General features: G+C 45.9%; 1 protein-coding gene across 1 annotated transcript in view; it reads left to right on the top strand.

The window, feature by feature from the left end:
• CCDC85C (coiled-coil domain containing 85C) overlaps window positions 1–19,618 on the top strand; it is a 114,509-nt gene that overhangs the window by 53,532 nt on the left and 41,359 nt on the right. Inside the window, exon 2 of the mRNA XM_074825088.1 lies at window positions 15,522–15,598. Coding sequence (XP_074681189.1) covers window positions 15,522–15,598 — 77 coding nt within the window. The remainder of the gene's footprint in view (window positions 1–15,521; window positions 15,599–19,618) is intronic.

The raw sequence follows: 19,618 nt of genomic DNA, 5'->3' as shown, positions 1-19,618 counted from the left end.
GAATGGTGTTACCTTGAATGTCCATGTATTTTCCTTGCCCATCCTTGTGCCTGAACCAAAGCAACCCTCTTTATCTTTGGGTGTAATGATTTGTTTTCCACCTCTATGCGATGTGCACCCCTAAAAAATGAGCCCACCTGGTTATTTGGGGAGGAGATGGGGGATATCAGCAGCTTTAGGGGACCTGTGCTTAGTAGTCTTTTTTTCTTTTATGTGTGTAAGGAAGAGCTAGTCTGTGGAAATAAGATCACCATCTTCTGTCCCTCACAGAGGGGCTCCAGGTTACCTCCTGCAGTGAGTAGTCAGGAGATGCCTGGAGTAACACATGGTTGGGAAGGAGGATGTTCATGTCAGGGTCCCTTTCCATATCCCTTCCCTTTGCCCCAGCTCTGCCATGATGTGTGTAACCAGAACTGACTCATGAATGGGACACTATGGAGGGAGTGAGCAGGGGTCCACGCTGCTGAGAGGCTGCTCTTCAAGGCCAAAATGCAGAATATACAGTTGAAGGCCAATGTGCAGGGGTGCCTGCATGCTGCTGGAGCGGCGAGGCAGAGAGCGAGCCATGGAGGCCGCTTTGGAGACCCAGAGAAACACGTTAACCCGCCTCACAGGGAGCGGTCGGCCTCCAGTCCAAAGGGCTTGAGTGAGAGGTAATAAACCTGTTAATGAATAACAGGGAAAGCTGGCTGCGTTGCATAGTTTTGATTTCTGAACATAACTTCAGGGAAACATGGTAAAGCTTTGCACAGTCCTTTTGCAAAGCAGTAGCAAGCACTCGTTCAGCTTGTGGGATCAGAAAGTCTCCTCTGATCACCTTCTCTCTGAATCGTTGTGGGATTGATTTTATTATCCCTGGTGGCCAAATGTCTGGGCTCTCCCTGGCTGCACCAGGCACGGCGGCAGCACAGTTCCCTGCTTTGCTCTAATCACCAGGGGACTCATCCTGAGGGATGCTCCCCGGCCACCTTCCCTTGCAGCGGGGGTTGCTCAGCATCCCCTGGACAGGGCCAGCTCTGGCAAGGACTGGCTTTGTAGAGCGCCTCCTAAACTCCTGGCTGAGGGTGACAGCATGGACAAGAGTGAGTCACAGGTATCAGGGAGATTTATCTGAGGATTGACTTGCTATTTCTAAATGATTTATCTTATTTTTATTGTAGTAGCATTGTACTATTAACTTATTTTAAAACAGGTTTTGTTCCCTCTTGTCTCATTATTTCAATCCAGCCCGGTGATACATTGTAATCTCCTCCATCTTGTTTCTACTCCCTTTAGGCACTGTGCAGTTAAGAAATGCTTAGGTATTGTCTAGCCTTTCTTTCCAGGCATTAATTATATGTTTACTGTATTCAGATTCTTAAGCCATACCACGTGTCACTCACTTAGGTACCTGGAGTCCTTGTTCTGCTCAGTTTTGGGTTATAGCATATTTTTGGCTGGCCTGCTGCTGTTCCCAGCTGGCCCTGACAAAGCCTGTGCCGGTTTGGCATAGCCAGCACATTACACTCGTCAGCCCTTCTCCTGTTTAATTTCCTTTCGCTAGCTCCCGCAGCAGGGCAGCGGGTGCAGGCAGGAGAGGGCTGCAGGTAGGAGGTGGGGCATCACTGCTTTCCAAAATAAAGATTTCCCTCCATCCTCATGTAAGAACATAGGCAACAGTCTCTGCTCCGTTTGTGTAATTTGATGGCATGAAGGGGCTCCTCTGCGCCCCCATTTTTTTGGGGGGGGGGTTGAATTTTATCTCAGGTGAAAGCTGGCAGGGTTGGATTCATGCCATCTTCCAGCTTGACACTGAAGTACAGTGAATTAAATGTACATACTTTATCATTTTTATGCGTGGTTGTTTTTCCTGTCTGTACTGAGTCCTTAAAGGTGTTTGGGAAGAAACACACCTTCCTCCCACAGTCACACTGCTATTGGAATGTGTTTATCAAAAGTGGGTTAAATTACTAGGCAATTGCAGCACATAATGTTTAACTACAGTCTGCAGTAGGAGAGCGTGAGGCTGAGTGGTTTGCTGCTGCTGGGTGGAAAGGAGGAACCAGGCAGGGGAAGAGAGAAGAACCACCTCAGAAAATACCCGAAGTCAGAGGGGACTAGGTGGATTAAACCAGCTAATTGCGAAATACACATAGATCCAAAACTGAACTACGGGTGAATGCTGGGACCTGTGCGGGTGCCCATCCTAGCTGGTAGGAGCCACTGGCTCTACAGCTGCGGTTATTTTGGGCAAATAGGACTGGGCACAGGGTTTCTGCCAGCAGTTTAGCAAGGCTCAGTATCCTCAGCCATAGAAATTTCTGTGTCTTTGACACAGACGCATACAGTCCCCAACTCCAGAAGAGCTTAGCATGCAGGGATTTAGACATTCCCTGGTGATTGCCTTAAGCCATGGGCTCACAGCTATTTTAGGCTTTCTCCCTTTTTCTCTCTGAGGGTCTGACCAGAAATTTCATCCTGAGCTAAAAATTGCACGAAACTGGATGCCTGTGTTAAAAATGATCTCTTGATAAATCAGCATTTTCCTATGAAAAACTGCTTTACCTAAAAATTCCCACCCAGCCTTTGTCCCAGGTTGCATGGCAAGAGTGGGTGACACCATGAAATCATGCATCTTGCTCATCACTTGGTCGAGAGCCCTTCCCTGACAGTCCCAAGTGTGGGAATGAGGTTTGTTACCGTCCTGCCTGGTATGTAAACATCAGCCATATCTGGATAAATGCTTTTCTCTGGAAAAAGACCAGCAATTTTTAACACCTTTGATACCTTGCACATTTTTAGGCTCAGGGGGAGAGATGGGGGCAGCCAGCGCTGGGTCTAAGGATGGGGTGTGGGGCAGCCTGGACCGGGGCAGGGGGGGATAACAAATTCCTGGGCACACAGAGGCTGTTCAGTGAGTGTAGGGCTTTGGCGGGCCCCTGGGTGGAAGGACTTTGATCTGACTCCAGCTTTTTCCCACCGAGGCATCGCTTTTGAATGCTTTCCTGCTCTCTGCCTTGCCGTGCGCGGCAGACAAAGGCGGGGGGGGGGCGGGGGGGAGGGAGGGGGGGGCTGTTTACCCTCATCAGGAATGGTCGAGTGGCCCGAGTCAATAGACCCTATTTTTCATTAACCTAATCATTAGATTTTTCTCACTGCCAATTACATTTTTCCTGTTGGTACTCAGAAGGGCATCGTTTGTATCGATGAGAATTTTTTTTTTTTAATAGGGGGCTTCCTGGACATGATGGGGGTATTTGAGGAGTGGAAATTAAAGTTTAATTTCTCTCTGGATGGAAGAGGATTTCTGAGTTTTAATTATCAGGCAGCTTGGATTCCTGATGGTTGAGGACTGCATTGGAAGGGCTGGTTTCCATTGTGTGGAGTGGATAATTATGCAGCCCTCTCCCGGACTCGCTGCGTTTATTGTCCAGAAGAATCTTCCCAAGGAAAGGGGGAGAGTAGATTTACAACCTAAAGTGAATTTTCAGAGCCTGCAAAAGTTTCAAATTGAGGTTTGCAAAGAAAGACTTCTGAAAATATTTAAGATCTTTTTATTTACCCTTTTAACAAAAAACCCCCCATTAATTAATCGGGTAATCTGCCTTTCCCCCCGCAGGTTGCTTGGGAAGTAGTTTTGTAAACTCAAGAGAGCCCTTCTGCAGCTGGACTGCTTTGTGCTATCAGTTTCTAAGCAGGATTCCTTCGAAGGCAGTGGGAATTTCTGCATAAAACCTATTGGGCCATTTGCATGTGCAATGTCAAATACAAGATTTACAGCCTTCTGAAACTTGACAGTGCTTCTTACCTAGGAGATAATGTTAATCTATCCAGGAGAAAATGTTGAAAGATTCAAAGAAACTTAAAATTTCAAAATAAAACTCATTCACAACTGTTCTGTTTCACAAGGGTTTGGATTAACCTGATGCCTTTCCCACAGGCTTTTTGAACCATTGATGGTTAGAAGTTTGCCGTAAAAAATGGAGAAACTTCAGTAAAGGTCTTGTCAAATATGGTGAAGCTTTTGCAACTGCATTAACCCTGCTCAATCTTTCAAGGCTGGGAGTAAATCTGCATGTGTTTGGGTGGGTTCGGATCTGGGGCAAATGTCTTGCACAGCATTGGTCAGTGTGATGAGTTCAAAGAGAAGAATACCGATTGTAGATGTTTACTGTGTCTTCTTGCTGAGAGGTTGAGTGGCAATAGTGCAAAATGGAAACCAGGGAGCAGATTCTGCGATACACTTGCATTTATTCCAGTGGATTTGCACGAGGCCAACTGCAACAGAGCAGCTGGGCATACAAACATTTCAGATCTGCCTGTTTTCCAGAGCTTTCTGGCTGTGACAGGGTGGCAGAGGGCTCTGAACCCAACTTGACTTTCATTTGCAACTCTTTAGTTTCACTAGTGCAAACTCAAGAGTCTTTGGGCTTCTGATAGCTACCTTCCTGTCTTGAAAGACCATGTGGTTGTTTTGGGGAAGGTAGCAGCTTATTATGGGGGTTTCTGGACTATTAAAATAGCGTAGGCCAACCTGGCCTCCATTCCTCACATACTCAGTTTTCAAATTAGCACCTTTGTACTTTCTCTTGTGCTGCCCTGATACTCACAGACGTGGACACAGCAGTCTCTGTAGCCTTCTCCAGCCCATTCCTCTGTCACGGTGCCTATGAGCCTTGACTGCAGTTGGACTGTCAGTGCTGCTGAGGCTGTTTCCTAACCCACATGGTTTCCTGGCATTCCCCAGCTTGTCTGCATTCACTGAGCTCCTCTTTTTTAAGCTCATTTGGCTAGAGACCATATGTTGTTACTATAGTCATACTGAGCCTCGTGCATGCTGGCCTTCTGTGATTTAGGACTGTGAATTTCTGTGGAAAAGCTGGAAACAATAACTCTTAAAGATAAGCACTCTCTTTTGGGGGGTTACTAACTCTTGAAATCCCTGGCTGTATTTTAAAAGAGCCAACTGTTTCCAGTATAGCCTTTTCATTGCAAACATCCCATTTAGTATCAGAGGGCCTTACCCCAGCACTTGTTCTTCTCCACATGGTATTGACAGCTCTGCTTTCTTCTTTGCCAACCAAAGGTAGGACTTTCTGCAGGTGATGGAAAACCAAAATGCATGGATGGTTTCAGATTATGGAATCTGACATGTCAATCAAAGGCTGTTTAGTGATTTTATTTTTGCCTTCAAATAATTGTGGTGCTTGCTTTCTGGAATTTAAGTAAAATAACCACAGATTTTCTCATGTGATATTTGGACAAGGTAGTCATGGAAAACAGAACTGATGAGCTCTTGGGGTCACCTAACCCATCCCTTTGCCCCAAGGCAGATTCAGCTCTCCCTAAACTACTCCTGACAGATGTTTGTCTAACCTGCTCATAAAAGCCGTCATCAGTGGCAGTTCCACCACCTCCCAAGGCAATTTCTTCTAGCCCTTAAATATCCCTATTATTAGAGAGCTTGCTCTTCCTGGGTGGACATGGAGAACAATGTATTCAATTAATCTTTTTTTGATGATCATTTACATATTTGAATCCATCTGTATTCGGTCTTTTCTTCTCCAGGCTAAACTATGGATTCCTTCAAGCTCTCCTGCTAGATTATGCTTTCCACACTCTGATCCTCCTTATTTATCTCCTGAATTCCTTCCAGCTAGTCCACATGAGTCTTGAAGTGTGATGCCTAAAACTGGACAGAGATCCCTATTGAAGATCTGTAATAGCACTGATGAAGGAGAATTATTTCCCCTGTTTACATACAGGGCTCTTGTTTCTGCATCTCGATATGATCTCACATACTGTTTTTGCCCCAGCATGACACTGATTCATGCCCAGGTTATGAATTGCAATAGCCTCAAAGATCCTTTTTCGCAGAACTGCTGTGCATGAGGAATTGAAAGATGCTGCCACAAAAGTTTAGGTTGAGCTTGGCAGAGGCTTTGAGTGTAGCACACTAGCAATGAGGTGGGCTTAGCCTTTAGTTACTGTTGTAGTGACGGGCAGTGCCTACCACAGCCGCAACCAAAGTCAGGTGGGAAGTGTTGGGTTTTGGAGGTGGGAGGGAGGAATTAAGTAAGTGGATTGATACAAGTGGAAATGAGTACAACCTGTCCCCTTGGTTTCAGGGATTTTCCCCTGGGACTGTACCCTCTTGGTGACTTCTAGAGGTTGCAGTGTTTGTTGAGGTGTCCACAAAAGGAGAGTGTGGAGCAAAGCGGGCTACTCGTTCTGAAGCATCCACACCACCCCAGATGTTTTGAGTCCTTTGTAGCCAGTGGAAAGCCACTAATCGGCTTCAGGGCTTTTTTTGACCAGGTCACGTGACAGTGCTATCAAGATTAAAGCAGCACGAGGAAGGAAAAGAGGTTTAAACAGCTGAGGGTGCCTGGCAGGTCATTTTAACCTTTTCGTAATCATTAAAGCTGCAGAATCCCATTAGCATTGAGTGACTTGCAGCTTCACTCCCCAAAGGAGAGCTGGTGACACAACTTTCTGTTCACTTCCACCTTCCCCTGAGGGAGAGTCCGTCACAAGTAGCTGGTAGGGCCCGAACTTCAAGCAGAGAGACTGGCCAATTCTTCCTGTGCATCGAGGAGTCCATCACACCAACGAGAAGCAATCCTTGGGTCTATCAAAAGTGGAGGATTTATCTCTCTGTATCCAAAATTAAACTCTCATGGAAGGTCTTGCTTAGGCCATACTGTGGTAGATCAGCCCTTGCCCATCTGTGGCAATAGTAAAGAGGTACAGGATAAGGAGGAGTATGATGATCTCCTAGTTCACTACTTTGCCACTGTTCAATGGGCTATGGCTTTACTCTGCTGGGATTGGTGACAGCAGAAGATCCTGCACTGCTGCAGTGCAGCTCTGACATGGGAAGCAATGCTTTCTTGGATGGAGGTGTGTTGACTAAGGCACGAGGCAGTCAAAGAGCCTCCAGTTTGTTGTTGTTACTCATCTTTTCCTCTCTTGCAAGTTTTCATGAGCACAGCATCACATCCAGTAGTCAGTCTGACTTTTCCCTGTCCTTCCTCCAGCTTCTGCATCTTGTGTTTTCTCCCTTCGTATCAGCTAGTAAGCACTGATAGAGAAGTGCTGGTACCACAGTGTCTGGAAGGGCAGATAGCTCTGATAATGGCTTCTAAAAAGGACAAGGAAAACTTGAATTCTGCCTAGTGTCACTGAGCTGTGATGGGTGTTGCAGGTATTGCAGCACCCAGAACTGATCCAGAGAGCACCCACTCCCTCGGTTAGTGCAGGCTTCCATGTGCAGGGAGCAAGGGTGCTGCAGTGGATGTAAATCAGCTTTCCTCTGTTACATGTACACCAGTCAAGACTGTCTGGCTGTGTGTGTCTTGGACATTAATATTTCTATCACTGTGTTTGCTTATTGCATCTAATTACAGTCTGTCCACTCTTGCTTGAAAACTCAGTCTGAGGCTGAATCTCAAAAAACTCACACTGATTCTTCTTGGAGCAATGCCCACAGTCAGGTATTAAAACAACTTGTAAGACAAATGCAGTTTTTTCCTTGCTTTTTTACCTTCAAAATCTCTGAGGGATAGAAGGAAAGATTCCCCTAGGAAACCTGGTCAAACAGTAGTAACTAATAATCAGGGCTGAGCTGGTCTGTCATGCAGGCAGCGCATCATGTGGGGAGCGCATCTGAACAGCCTGGTGAAGATGCCATCCTCTGCAAGCAAGCTTACAAGGAGAGCTGTGGAAAGCCCATGAGAGCTGCAGCAGCACTGTCTGTCCTTGCCCACTCCCAGCAGCAGAAGAGCAGCTACTGGTTGTCCCCCTCAGGAGGGGGAAGTGTGACATCAGACTACAAGTCTGGGAGGTGTTTTACCACCTTCCTGTTAAGCAGGTTTTACAAGTTGAGTGGGTAAGACATCCTCAGATGCAAGCAATTTCCAATGGTTCCTTGCTGTGCTGTGCTGGGATAGAAGGACAAGATTGTAATGTAAAGGTCACCCAAGCAAGGAAGGAGAAACTGGCCAGCTGCACTGCAGTACCTGGGCACACATATGCACACGCTCCTCCTTCCCTATCAGCCGTCTCCTAATGAAATCCTGATAAGATATCAGGAGCTCTTGAGCTCCTGTTGACAGTTGTCGCAGTCGCGGGTAGATGTTTTGCTGTGTGCGGAGATGATGTCATGGCTGGAAGTCACAGTAGTGAACTGTAAAAGCCGAAGTCAGGAGAGACCTTATCAGACTGTTACAGACCAACCTGAGGCCGCTAAGCTCCCAGACAGGCCTAATGAACTGAAACTGAGTTGGGAACCTGAGGTCTTGACAAACTTCAGAGCTCATAGTTACAGGCTTGCTATGAAATGTTAATTAAATAGCTGCAGTGGCATATGTTCCATCCTGCCGGAGCAGCACTTTACAACAGCACTGCCGTGTCGCCAGTGCGTAACCACCGGCTTGTGAGAATTAAAAAATAGTGTATTAGTCTGAGACCAGATTTCTTTGTTATTTGTAATTCGACTGACAACACACTTCTCTGTTGTTTTGACTAGTGTTCGAATACCTATTCTATACCTAAGCTATCGCTTCCACCTTGAAAAATGAGGCCTGATGCTACCAATCTTATTCAGACAGATGTGATCACGGGTGGCTTTGGATGCTAAATATGGGCCTTTTATTTATTTAGCATAGTCTAAGGCTGTGTCTAATCGGTAAAACTGCTGCAGTGCCTCAGCTGTGGAGATAACCAAGATTTGGCCTTAGTTCTGCTTCTGTAAGTGCCCTTCTGCCACCTCTTCACCACTGCCTGGCAAAGTGCAGAGGAAACTGCTCCCTCCACAATCCATGGTGAATGAGGTGGTGGGACAAGAGGTAGAGAGGTTGGTATGATTTGCTTGCAGAATATCTTGCAAAGCTACAGAAGTCTGGGAGCTTCTGTCTGCCACAGACCTTCTTGTTGCATATTCTCTTACCATATCCCAAGGGAGGCCCAAAATTGCGCCCAAGCTCCTCCTGGAGAGGTGTGAGGATTGGGGTTAGCAGAGTATGGTATTTTGGACCTGAGAGAAGAGAAGGAGGGTTTACGTCAGTGAGTTTCTTCACCTTACTGTTGGAATACTTCATTTGACTTTTACCTGCCGTTTCTCTGCTGACCCGCCCTACCATCCACTTACACACTTTCACAGCTGTGTTTAGTGATACGTTCAGCAGAGACTAGTTGGGTTGGAGCCTGGATGCCAGGCTGGAGAGCTGCCTTTGTTTAGTGGGGACAGGGCCCAAGTCCCTCAGACACTGGCAGCATCCTCCAGGTGCTAGAACAAATGGCTTCTCCCTGAATCAGGGTGCAAGTCACTGCAGAGCTGAGCTCGCCAAGGTGAACCAAGGAGCATACCCCGAAAGCCCTGGTGATGCCGTAGCAGCAGGCAGCACCTGCAGAACTAAAGTAACTCAGCAGTGGCTTTGCAGCTTCCCTACTCACATTTGAGCCATCTGCTGAGTTAAGCGTGATGTGAAAACTTGCCTCACGCACCAGTCCAAAACAGGACGTTGGGAACGGGGTTTGCTGCTAAGAGCAGAAACAATGGGGCTGCCTAGGAAAAAGCAAGGGGGTGGGTTTGTCCACCTCTCTCAATAATTTCCTTTAATGACAATATATAAACAGATGTGATTTTGATCTGCTTCCCAGCTGCTCTGAAAGAGTACTGTTGCCTTAATAAATCAACTTCTTTACAAGACGTAACCGCTGGCCCATTTTTCAGCCTGCTTGTCTGTGTCAGGAAGCAAAACCAGCAGAGCAATACGAATCTGAAATATGGTGCTGAAGAGCAGAGGTGTGATAACGAAACTGCCAACAAACAGTGAAATATTTTATTGAGCACAGGTGAAGGCCTTTTTATGAGACGATCTTTGACGGAAGGGTAGGAAGCGAAAATGTCAGCATCCCATCACGAGAAGGAGAAGGCGGCAGCTAGCCGCAAGGTGCAATGGCAGAGCATCACTCCTTCCTGCGTCTTTCCTCCTTGGGTTTGTGTTTGGGAGAATCCCTTTAGGGATGCTGCTTCTTTTGAGAAGAGGAATAGCCTTGTTTGCAGGACATTGACAAAATATAGCTGTGCTTTGCTGTCTTAAATCATGCTTAGTAAAAGTAGCTCCTAGGGAAAAAATGCAGAGGGAGGCAGCGTGTGTCCAGCCTTGTTGCTAGGGGTGCAGGGCACCTCTGTGGGACACATGGGGACAGTGCTGGAGTGGAGTACCACGGTCCTGACCTGCCATCCAACACCCCAGCTGGACACTGCGTAACCCCCTCTTTGCAGCAGACATCAAAAAGACAAGTCAAACCTCAGTGGGATGATGTGGAAGAGGACTAATGCACCTCTGTTGGCTCAAGTCTGCTCGTGCTGGGTTGTTCTGTTTTGCCCAGGCTGGGTGTAGGGACCGTCCTGCTGTGACTGAGTCCCATCGGAGGGCTCCCAACAGCTTCCTCCTCTCACGGACACCTACATTAACTTTTTCTTGTATCTCTGCTATGAACCACCCTAAGTAAAGAGATTGCATTTTTTTTCTTATATTCATTTAAGTGCTAAGGCCTCATTATGAAAAGTTCTTAAATAAATGTGTTTTGATCCCAACCATGTAGCTACCTCATGCAAACCTCTGCTCTGTGTTCTTGTGGTTTGGAGAAATGACATACAAGGAAAAAAAAAACATTTCTTTTGCTACTGTCAAAATAAATGTATAATTCATTGTATTTACTGCTCTGACAGATTCCTCTGAAATCTCAGATGAGAATCGGAAAGGCTCCAGTGTCTCCAAGTGTCTTTTAGGATGACACTGTTCTGTGCTCTGCAGGCTGAAAGATTGTTTTGATTGTTAAAACAGTTTCTAATTTATGTTTTAAAAAGCTTCAGGAGCCAGGCAGTTCCCTGCTCTCTCAGAGGCCATTGAGTTAAAACAAGGTAGAGTGATTTGTCTTGCCTCAATTTAGCTGTAATGAGTATTAAGTGGTTTATCTATGTGGAGAAAAGTTACTCAGCTAGATTACATCCAAGTTGAATTACACCCTGTTCCAGATGGAGTATATTTTTTAAGACAGTAAATCTTGAGGAGGGTGGATAATAACAGTAATGCTCCTTCCTGGGCTAAAATGCAATGCCTCTACCTCTTGTGGAGATAATGTGTAGAGCTGCATCCAATTAGTTTTTCAAAGGCTTTGTAAAGAAACGGGACTTCAGGTTTTACGGCTCTGTGAACAATTTAGCTTGAATCATTTACATTGTGCAAGTGAACGATGGCTAATGGTGATTATGGTTTTCATCCATTTTGCTGTTGTGGGTAGCAGCCTGGCAGGGCATGATGCCAGCTCTCTCCCCGACTTCCTCTTCTGCACCAAGTGTGATGGCTGAGACAGGGAGGGTGTTGGGTGGGAGGTGAGATGTTTTGATGGGAAATTCCTCCCCTCTGGTGCCGTCTGGTCCACTAAGGCACCCATTGCTCATGCAGCTGGTGCTTACATATCTGAGGAGTAACTGGAGGAGGACGTTGGCCCCACTGGCATCCCAGGCAGCACCAATTGCCAAAGCATCCTCCCAAAAAAGCTTATCCTTGGCCACCATCCTTTTGTGCTTCCCTGATACTGTACTTCCTCATCACTGTGCCACACTTCTGCAGAGCCAGGTCTGGGAGCTGCTCGTGCCACCAAGGAGAGTGCATTTGGGCTGGTGAAGGTGGAGCAGTCCTCACAGCTGGCAGCAGGCTTTGACAAGGCAATAAGGACCATTAATTTAATTTATAATGAAGGGGATGAGGGGACCCAAGCTGTCAGTGCTCCAGCTCTGCTGCCTCTCCTGGGTGGGTCAGCGGGGCCGTCCTTGGCCCATGGCTCTGGGGGAGGCAGGAGAGGAGGGAAACTCCGTGATAAGAGGAAGGTCAGAGGCAGAAAAATGTTGGGAATGTGTTTCTTGATTTAATGCAGGAGAGACCCAGGCTGGGGTTTCTCTGCTCAGCCCAGCAGTGTTACTGCCTGCTGTCATGAGAGTTATGGGATTTTTTAAGCCTGAGACCAAGATGCCAATGGCTCGTCTGGCACCTACCTCAACACAGGCAGGTCCAGAAGATGAAGGCGATTCATCTCTGAGGGCACAGCAAAGATGATGGCTCTGAGCACTGTTTCTCAGCCTTTGCCTGAGATGGAGCATCTTCTGCTGAAAAAACAGCTCATTTGCTTTTTTCTTTTATTTTCCTCACATATTTTATGTTGTTGTGCAGTGTTCTCTGGCTGAGGTCAGACATCGAACATGGTTTGGGGTTGAACAGTGGTGTTTGAAGAATTCTAGCAAGTTTCAGAGCAGGCTTTCAAGACTGTGCATAGCAGCGGTGTGCATTGGCTCATGGGGATGCACGGCTTGCCTTCCGAGGAGTACTTGTTTTTTTGCAAGGGATATGAAAGCAAAGTGTGGAAATAATTCTCTCTGCATTTCCTTTTTGTTGGCAGCTATGCTCTGTTCTTTCCACCAACCAACCAGTCAGTCCTTGGAGCATTCAGGGCCTGAACGCAACAGCTTCTACATCACCATTCATCAGCTTAATCTTAATTTCATGTAGTTGTTAGCAGTGTGGGCACCCACCACATGCACATGTTGAAGAGCTTGCCCACGAGGTTGCCAGCCTCCACCTTGGGTAACTTCCCACCATGCTTGAGTGCAAAGCTGCTGGTGAGGACCTCCTGCAGTTTCTCTGCCCTCCGTGGGCACAGAACTGTGAGAAAGGGCTTGTTTGCATCAGAAATAGTTCCCATAAGCTTTTGTTTTTGGTTGCTGTTCTTTGCAGACAACATGGTGTGGTGGTCCACAATATAAACACTTAGTAGTGATAAGAGAGTACAAAGGTGAGGGGGGCACTGCATATAGCAGGCTCCCTGCCACTTGGAAAACAGGCTTGGACTACTAATGGGCAACAGGCTTAGTCAATGCTGTGGTCCTTGTGCAGCCTGTGTTTGTTACCAACATCACATTGAGATCTTCTTTAGCATTATCTAGCGTTTTTACACTTGTTTATGCAAGTGTTGCTGTCTGGGCAATTTATGCACGCAGAGACTGTGCTTAATCCAGAAGCGTATCTCTGATTCCCAGGCAGGCGTGGATTGAGCCTCTCCTTTGACACCGCTTTGAATCCTTCCTTGGAGTTGCTTTGAAAGCCCTGACACTTTGAGATAAAAAGCAGGATCTGCTGTATCAGGATGACATTGTGTAGAGGCACTCAGCTCTGCTGCTGCCCTGGCAGCATGCGGGTACCAGTGAAGCTGGAGGGCAGGTGAGGAAGGACACTTCATCTGACCAGATCTACTGATGGAGGCTGTCATATCCAACACACCAGTGGAAATGGTGGAGTCTCTGGTTGTCTTCAGACAGATCTGGAGACTGTTAGGGGAACTGTTTAACTGAATGGGTATTACTGGACTGAATTTAGGGGTAAGTTAAAGCATGGTGGTCTGGGGCACAGAGGAAGTCAGACCAGAGGGTCCGTGGTCCTCCTGGCTTTGTATTTAAGAATTTCAAACTCCCCTCTCACCTCGCTGGAAGACAGGTTCATTACTAATTCAGCAAGTTGTTCAAACTGGTGCTGAAATCTTGCTGACTTAAGCACCGATCTTCTGCAGCATTATACTCACCACCTTTTGATATGCATGACTAAATTCATGATGCTGTGAGGCAGGAGGCCTTTGTGGGGAAGGTGCTATAGATTGATCCTGTGACCTACTTGGTTTGCCCTCTTCTCCTCTGACCTGGAGACTCCTCCCCTGTTGGGATAGTTGGTGGGCAGAGAAAGTTTGTGGTCCTGCAGCTGAAGGTAGTATTGCTGTGAATCTTACCACCACTTAAACTGCTCACTGAACTTACATAGCTTCCTACAGTGTCTTCTTAACCTTTTTCATGAGGACTCGTTTGGATTTCCTGGGTTTGGACAAAGCGCAATCCAAACAAAAAAGTGAGCATGTTTCCTCTGAGAGTGTTTGTGCTTTAGATGGGCACTTGACTCTGATCTGTCCTGCTGTTCCTTTATGTGCCGTTTGGCACTTGTCTGTGGCAGCACTTTTTCAAGCATATTCCAATTTTTCTCTTGAATGGTCAAAGCGCTCTCAGTGATTAGCTGTAGCTTGCACGCTAGCTCTTCTGCTAAACTGCCCCCAGAGTGGCCAAGAAACAGCATTCAGGCTTGTGCCGACTGTGTTTGGCAGCTACTGGCAAAGGCAAAGATAAGCTGTTTAGTACAGTGCCAGCCTAAACCTTACATGTGTGCCTGGGCATGCGTCTGTGTGCGCAGAGATGCAGCCAGCGGTGCCTGCTAACGATGGTGGGGCTGATCCTGCAGGGTGCTGGCAATCAGCAACGTGCACCGGCATTGGCACGGTTGTGCGAATGCCCGGTTCCTCACTGATTCACGCACAGCAAGCAGTCCTGTGGCTTTTGCAGTCATGCCGTAATAAATGAAATGACGTAAAATATAACTTCATTTTGCATTTGTGTGGAAAGTGTTCAAGTTTTTTTTATATGCTTAAGCTGCAAAACTCTCTCCCTCTTTTCCTCCTGCTGTAACAATTTACAGCCTCTGCTACCAAAATTACAAGCGGAGGAGAAATTTTGCAAACATCCAGATGGATGGGAGGAACTATTGCAAACTGCTAAGCTATAATGAAAACGGAGAAAAGGTTTTCTCAGGTTCCTTTATTTTCTTCCCTGTGAAACATGCAAATGAGTTGCTTCAAAGCATGTTTCAAAACAAAAACCAGATGTTTTGGAGAGCAGTAAGCCACCCACAGAGCTCTCCAGCAAGTTATCTTCTACCCAGGTCACCCTGTCTGTCTTACTGCAATGTTAAACTGGCCATTACATTCCTTCAGGTTGAATATTACCATTTTATGTGAGGTTATTCTGTATTTTATTGTCCTGGTAATTTTTCTGTTTAGTTTCTTGGGCTTCCACTAGAAAAAACAGATGTTCTGCGTCGGCACTTGTGTGCATCAGGATGTGTCATGCTGCATCTCTGTGGCCTTGCTGTATACACTTCTTCCCCTTCTACAGCACTGGGAGTTCTGGCAGTGACCTCCTTGTAGAGCTGTGCTAGCAGCTTATTTCTGTGAGTTTTTCAGTTGTTTTTGAAAGAAGGTGGCACGTGTGTGAAGGGGTTGTTTATTCAAACCTAAAAGGAAACATCTTGTTCTGTTGTTGAGTGTTCTGGTGCATTTTAGATGCATGCGAATGACTTTCAAAGCTAGGAAATTACTTTTATAAAATTATAAAACACAGTATTTCAACCTCACTTTCCTTCTGTACCCCCCCAACCTGGAGGCACTGATACAGATTCACAGAAGATATTGCTGTTGCTGAATCTCAGCTTTTTAGTGAAAAAGCTTTTGGCAGAATCCCCTCCTTACCCTATACACTCGGGGTTTTATTTGTTAGGTCTTTCCCAAACCTGTCTTCCACAGAGTGGGAAAACATATCGCTGTCTGACAGTACTTGCCTGTAACACAAGAAGCTTCAACATATTTTTTCTCTTTTCCTAAAGATTCGTCTTCCAACTATATCAGGCAACTTGAAACAAAAGTGAAACTGCTGGAGGATGACAACAAGCTTCTTTCCCAGGTAAGTTTTTTATTGCCTAACAGGTATTAACGTGGCTCAGTTCTCCTGTTTCCATATAGTTGTGTCTGCCCACTTGAATGCACAAGGGCTTTCAGCGGACATCCTACCAGAGGAAGAGCATAATGGTCTTTTCATATCAACCCCCACTGATAGAATTTGGTCTCCTTTTGTTAAAAAAAAAAAAAAAAAGAGAGGGAAAAAAACCCAACCCTCAGTTATTGTCTGTGTGTATTTTGGAGATGCATTAATGCCTCCCTGCAGAACACCTTGATCCACTGCTGCTGTCGGGGATGCTGTGAGGGTCTGGCGCTGCCTATGCCCTTGCTGTAGGATTTTGTCTTGCTTGCCCATTTACATTGACTTTTATCTTGTTGAAAGAGGAGGCTGTAGTCAAAGGACAGCCTTGGGAATAGTTTTGTGCATTGCTGGCTCCAAGTTTTTTTTTAAGATCGTGCTTAAAGCCCAACAGACCTCTCTAAACTGGCACTTTTTGCTTGCATCTGCCCTTCAAAGTCTATTCCACGTGCCACTGGCTTTTGATCACTCCTGGTGCTTACCTATCTGTATATAGCAGCATCAAGCAGAGGGAAGAAAACAGTCATTCTGTCTGGGATGTCCCCTGGATCCCCCGTAAAACACAGCACTTGGTGTAAACAGGGACAGCTTCACCAAATTCAGTGAAACACTGTCTATTTAAACCATCGGAAGAGTTACCCTTTTTGTCTTGTTCTTTGCATTCTTTCACTGTTGTATGTTCTACCTCCCTGACATTTAAAAGTTTTTTTCTGTACTTTGTTTCTTACTTCAAGCACTGAGTTTCACAGTCATTTTGTTCCAGGTTCTTTCCAATTATAAGGACAGGAAATAAAAAAACTCTCTCCTAATTATTTTTTAAAAAATACCTTTTTGCCAGTTTATGTTGTGCTGTTCTTTACATTTCACTAAGTCTGAAGATAGACTGCTTCAGGATCGTATGTTTCTAAAACATTCCTGTTCTTTTTTAAAAAAAGAAAAGGCTCTATGCTTACTGAAATTTCAGGAAAATGATTTTGTCAAACCTTACTTTTACTGAAATACACATTTTGACTGGACTCTGAGCTTTCTTTAAAGATTACCCCAAATTTCCAGTGTAGTCATGGGCACTGCTAGCCATGAAACAAAACTCACAGGGCACCAAAGGCTTAAAACCACAAAAGGGTGCTCAACTCAACAGCTGATGAGTGGCTTCATGCGTTAATCAATTGCTAATTTAATTTTAACTCCCTCCGTCTTTCTCCCAACTCGTGAGTGAGCTGGTGGCAGTCGAAACCCCGAGACTGTTTAATCGGAACTATTGATAAGCAGATGAGCTGTGTGTGGGCAGTTGGGGTCCACATGGGTTCGGCAGTCAGACTCGATGTGCCCTTGGCCCAGCTTTGTCCTGCCGCAGCTGAGCACGTTACTCGGTCAGATCTGCCTTATGAGGTCAAAAAGAAGTGGTTGGTAATTAATGGATGGTGAATTAATAGGGGCTGAATAGCTGCCTAGGCTTATTGCATCGGGAGGATGAAGCGCGGTTAGTCTCGGGGTGCATGAGCCTGAAGCAGCCCCTTGCATCAACCCTTCACCTTCGTGCTGTCCTGAGTGGGAAGGCTGTGCTTTTTTCTCCACGCGCACAACTCTTCCTCAGGTGTCCTCTCCTTTCAGGCTGTGTCACTACAAATGTTTGAATCCAGGAGGGAGGAAAATGATCTTAAAATCATTCGTGCTTAAAATCTGTGCTCTGGAGAAGGCCAGCCGCCTCCCCCGCAGCAGCAGGCACTGCTGCCAGCCTGGCTGTGACGTTCTGCAGCCCTGTGCGATGTCTTAATGGCCTCCAAAAAGACCAGTATCCAACCTATTTTAGGTCATGCTCAGGAAATAACCTCTTTTTATTGCAAGCAGGGAGACAGCTGTCCTTAGGGCAACAGAAGAAATGTTGAAGCTACCGTGGTCTGGGTGAACTCCCTGGGAATAGTGAGCTGCATCACCTCCAAATCTGTCATGCTACAAACCTAGATTTGGATTTTTTCTCTTTTCAGTGAGAAGGATGAGGAAAATCTTTATGGTCACAAACTCACATGCATATGTACATGTTGCTCCCAGCACTTTCCCGGAAAAGTATAATCCACTTATTGTATTCTTACTTCCTTCATCTGATTGGAAAGTGTTTAGCTGTTACCATGCGGATCTTGGGATAAGACTCTAGTCAAAAAGGATCCTGGCAAACTTTCTCCTGTTTTTAAAGTTGCCAGGTGATCCTGGCTGTTTAAACTCTGCAATGCCAAACTGGCTTGTCAACACCAAAGTCACATTTTAACTCAGCTTGGCTTTCTCCCTGGGAGTATTGACATTGCAATAATATTTGCAGTCTGGTGTCAAGAAGTTCTATCACCAGCATGCTGAGGAGCGATGAAACCTGACGTCCTAAGTAACAAACAGTGCCTGTGCATTAAAGGATTAACAAATCAGTGGTGGTTATGGAAGTCTTCCTGGCTTCTCTCCAGGTGCTAAACATAGAGCTGAAATAGTGCTTCATCCAGAGAAACTCGAGAAGGCCAGTGCTGGCAATGATACTGCAAGCTTTACGGGAGGATTTATATTACAGTGGACAGTGACCCAATGCCCCTTTGCTAGCTGGTGCATCCTGAGCGAGATTTGTTGCTTTATCTTCTTTGGCATTGGGGGTGTGAAGCTATGCTAAGGTGTCTTTCTACCACCTTCAGGCATGGAATTAAGTTGGTTCAGGGGTTCCCAGCCTGCACTTTTTCTCCTGCTTCCCAACATCTCCTTTCTCCATAAGCACTTCAGAAAAAAATTTCAGTGGGAGAGGTGAGAGCTTTCCAGCCCGTGCCGAGGTGGCCACTCTGCACCGCATGTGTTACCTGCAGCACAGGTGTGCTGGGGTCCACACTTATGTTTTTCTGGTGACTCATTTGAACATAATAATGGAGTGAGCTTTTCTTCCCCTTGGGAGATCAAGAAGTACCATCTCGCAAGCCACACTTTGCAGTGGGAGGAAAGTAAATGGAGAAGTGGATGTTATTTATGATAGCTATATATGGATTTTTTTGGTTTTGGCTTCTTTTGCTTTCTAGGGAAGAAGGTGTGTATTTCTAGTTGGGAAATGAGCTGCTGACATTGCTAACCCATCCGTAATCATCGCTTTTCCCTTCCTCCTTCCTCTGAGGAGAAACGACTCCAGTTTTATACCTTTCTTTGACTCAGGTTTACACTGTAATGTTTTGCTGGCATGGCTGTGTTAACTAGAAAGTCATGCTCTTGGATGGTATCACTGTGCTGGCAAAATCCCTGGCAGCCATTCTGATAACATGCAGCTTTTGTTGTCCTGGTTTATATCGGCTGGAGAGATGCTGTAGAGAATGCCTCTACCAGAAAATGCCCTCGATGCCTGTTTACCAGTGCTTGTAGGCATCTGTGGTGTAAGCACAGTGGCAAAGACCCTGCAGAGCAGGTGGGGACCTCAGTGTCCTGGGATTGATGGTGTCAGCCTTTCTCACAAGTGTAGCTGATTTCTGGAAGTTTTAGTCAAGATGAATGTAAGCTCTGAGAAACATTGGGTGTTGGCTTTGGAGAGCTTCACAGGCATCACTTTTATAATCTCAAATTCTCTAAGGAAGACGTGCACTAAGTTCTGCTGTGTGCATGTAGTTCATCTATGCAACAACACGTGGGAGAAGTCTTGTTTTTCCTCTTTGTTATTGTGGGGAGTGCCCAGGAGAGCTGATGTTAACCTCTCTTTCATGGTGTCTGGTTGACTAGATGAAGGTACCTTCCATATTACTAAGATATAACCCTTGAGTGGGAGACCATATTTGCTTTCCGTTCCTCTGCGCTGAAAGTGTCCAAGCAGAAGATAGACCCCTTAAGCCACCTCACACTGCCACTTAAACTAAAAGTGAATTTTTAATTACTCCCTTTCCCCTCAAAAATAGAGAAACCTGTGTTTATGAGCTTCAGGAGCTCCAAAGGTCGGTTTGG

This window comes from Strix aluco, chromosome 4 (assembly GCF_031877795.1).
Source record: "Strix aluco isolate bStrAlu1 chromosome 4, bStrAlu1.hap1, whole genome shotgun sequence".
In the NCBI taxonomy this organism is placed as follows: Eukaryota; Metazoa; Chordata; class Aves; order Strigiformes; family Strigidae; genus Strix; species Strix aluco.
This window is presented reverse-complemented; position numbering and strand designations above follow the sequence as displayed.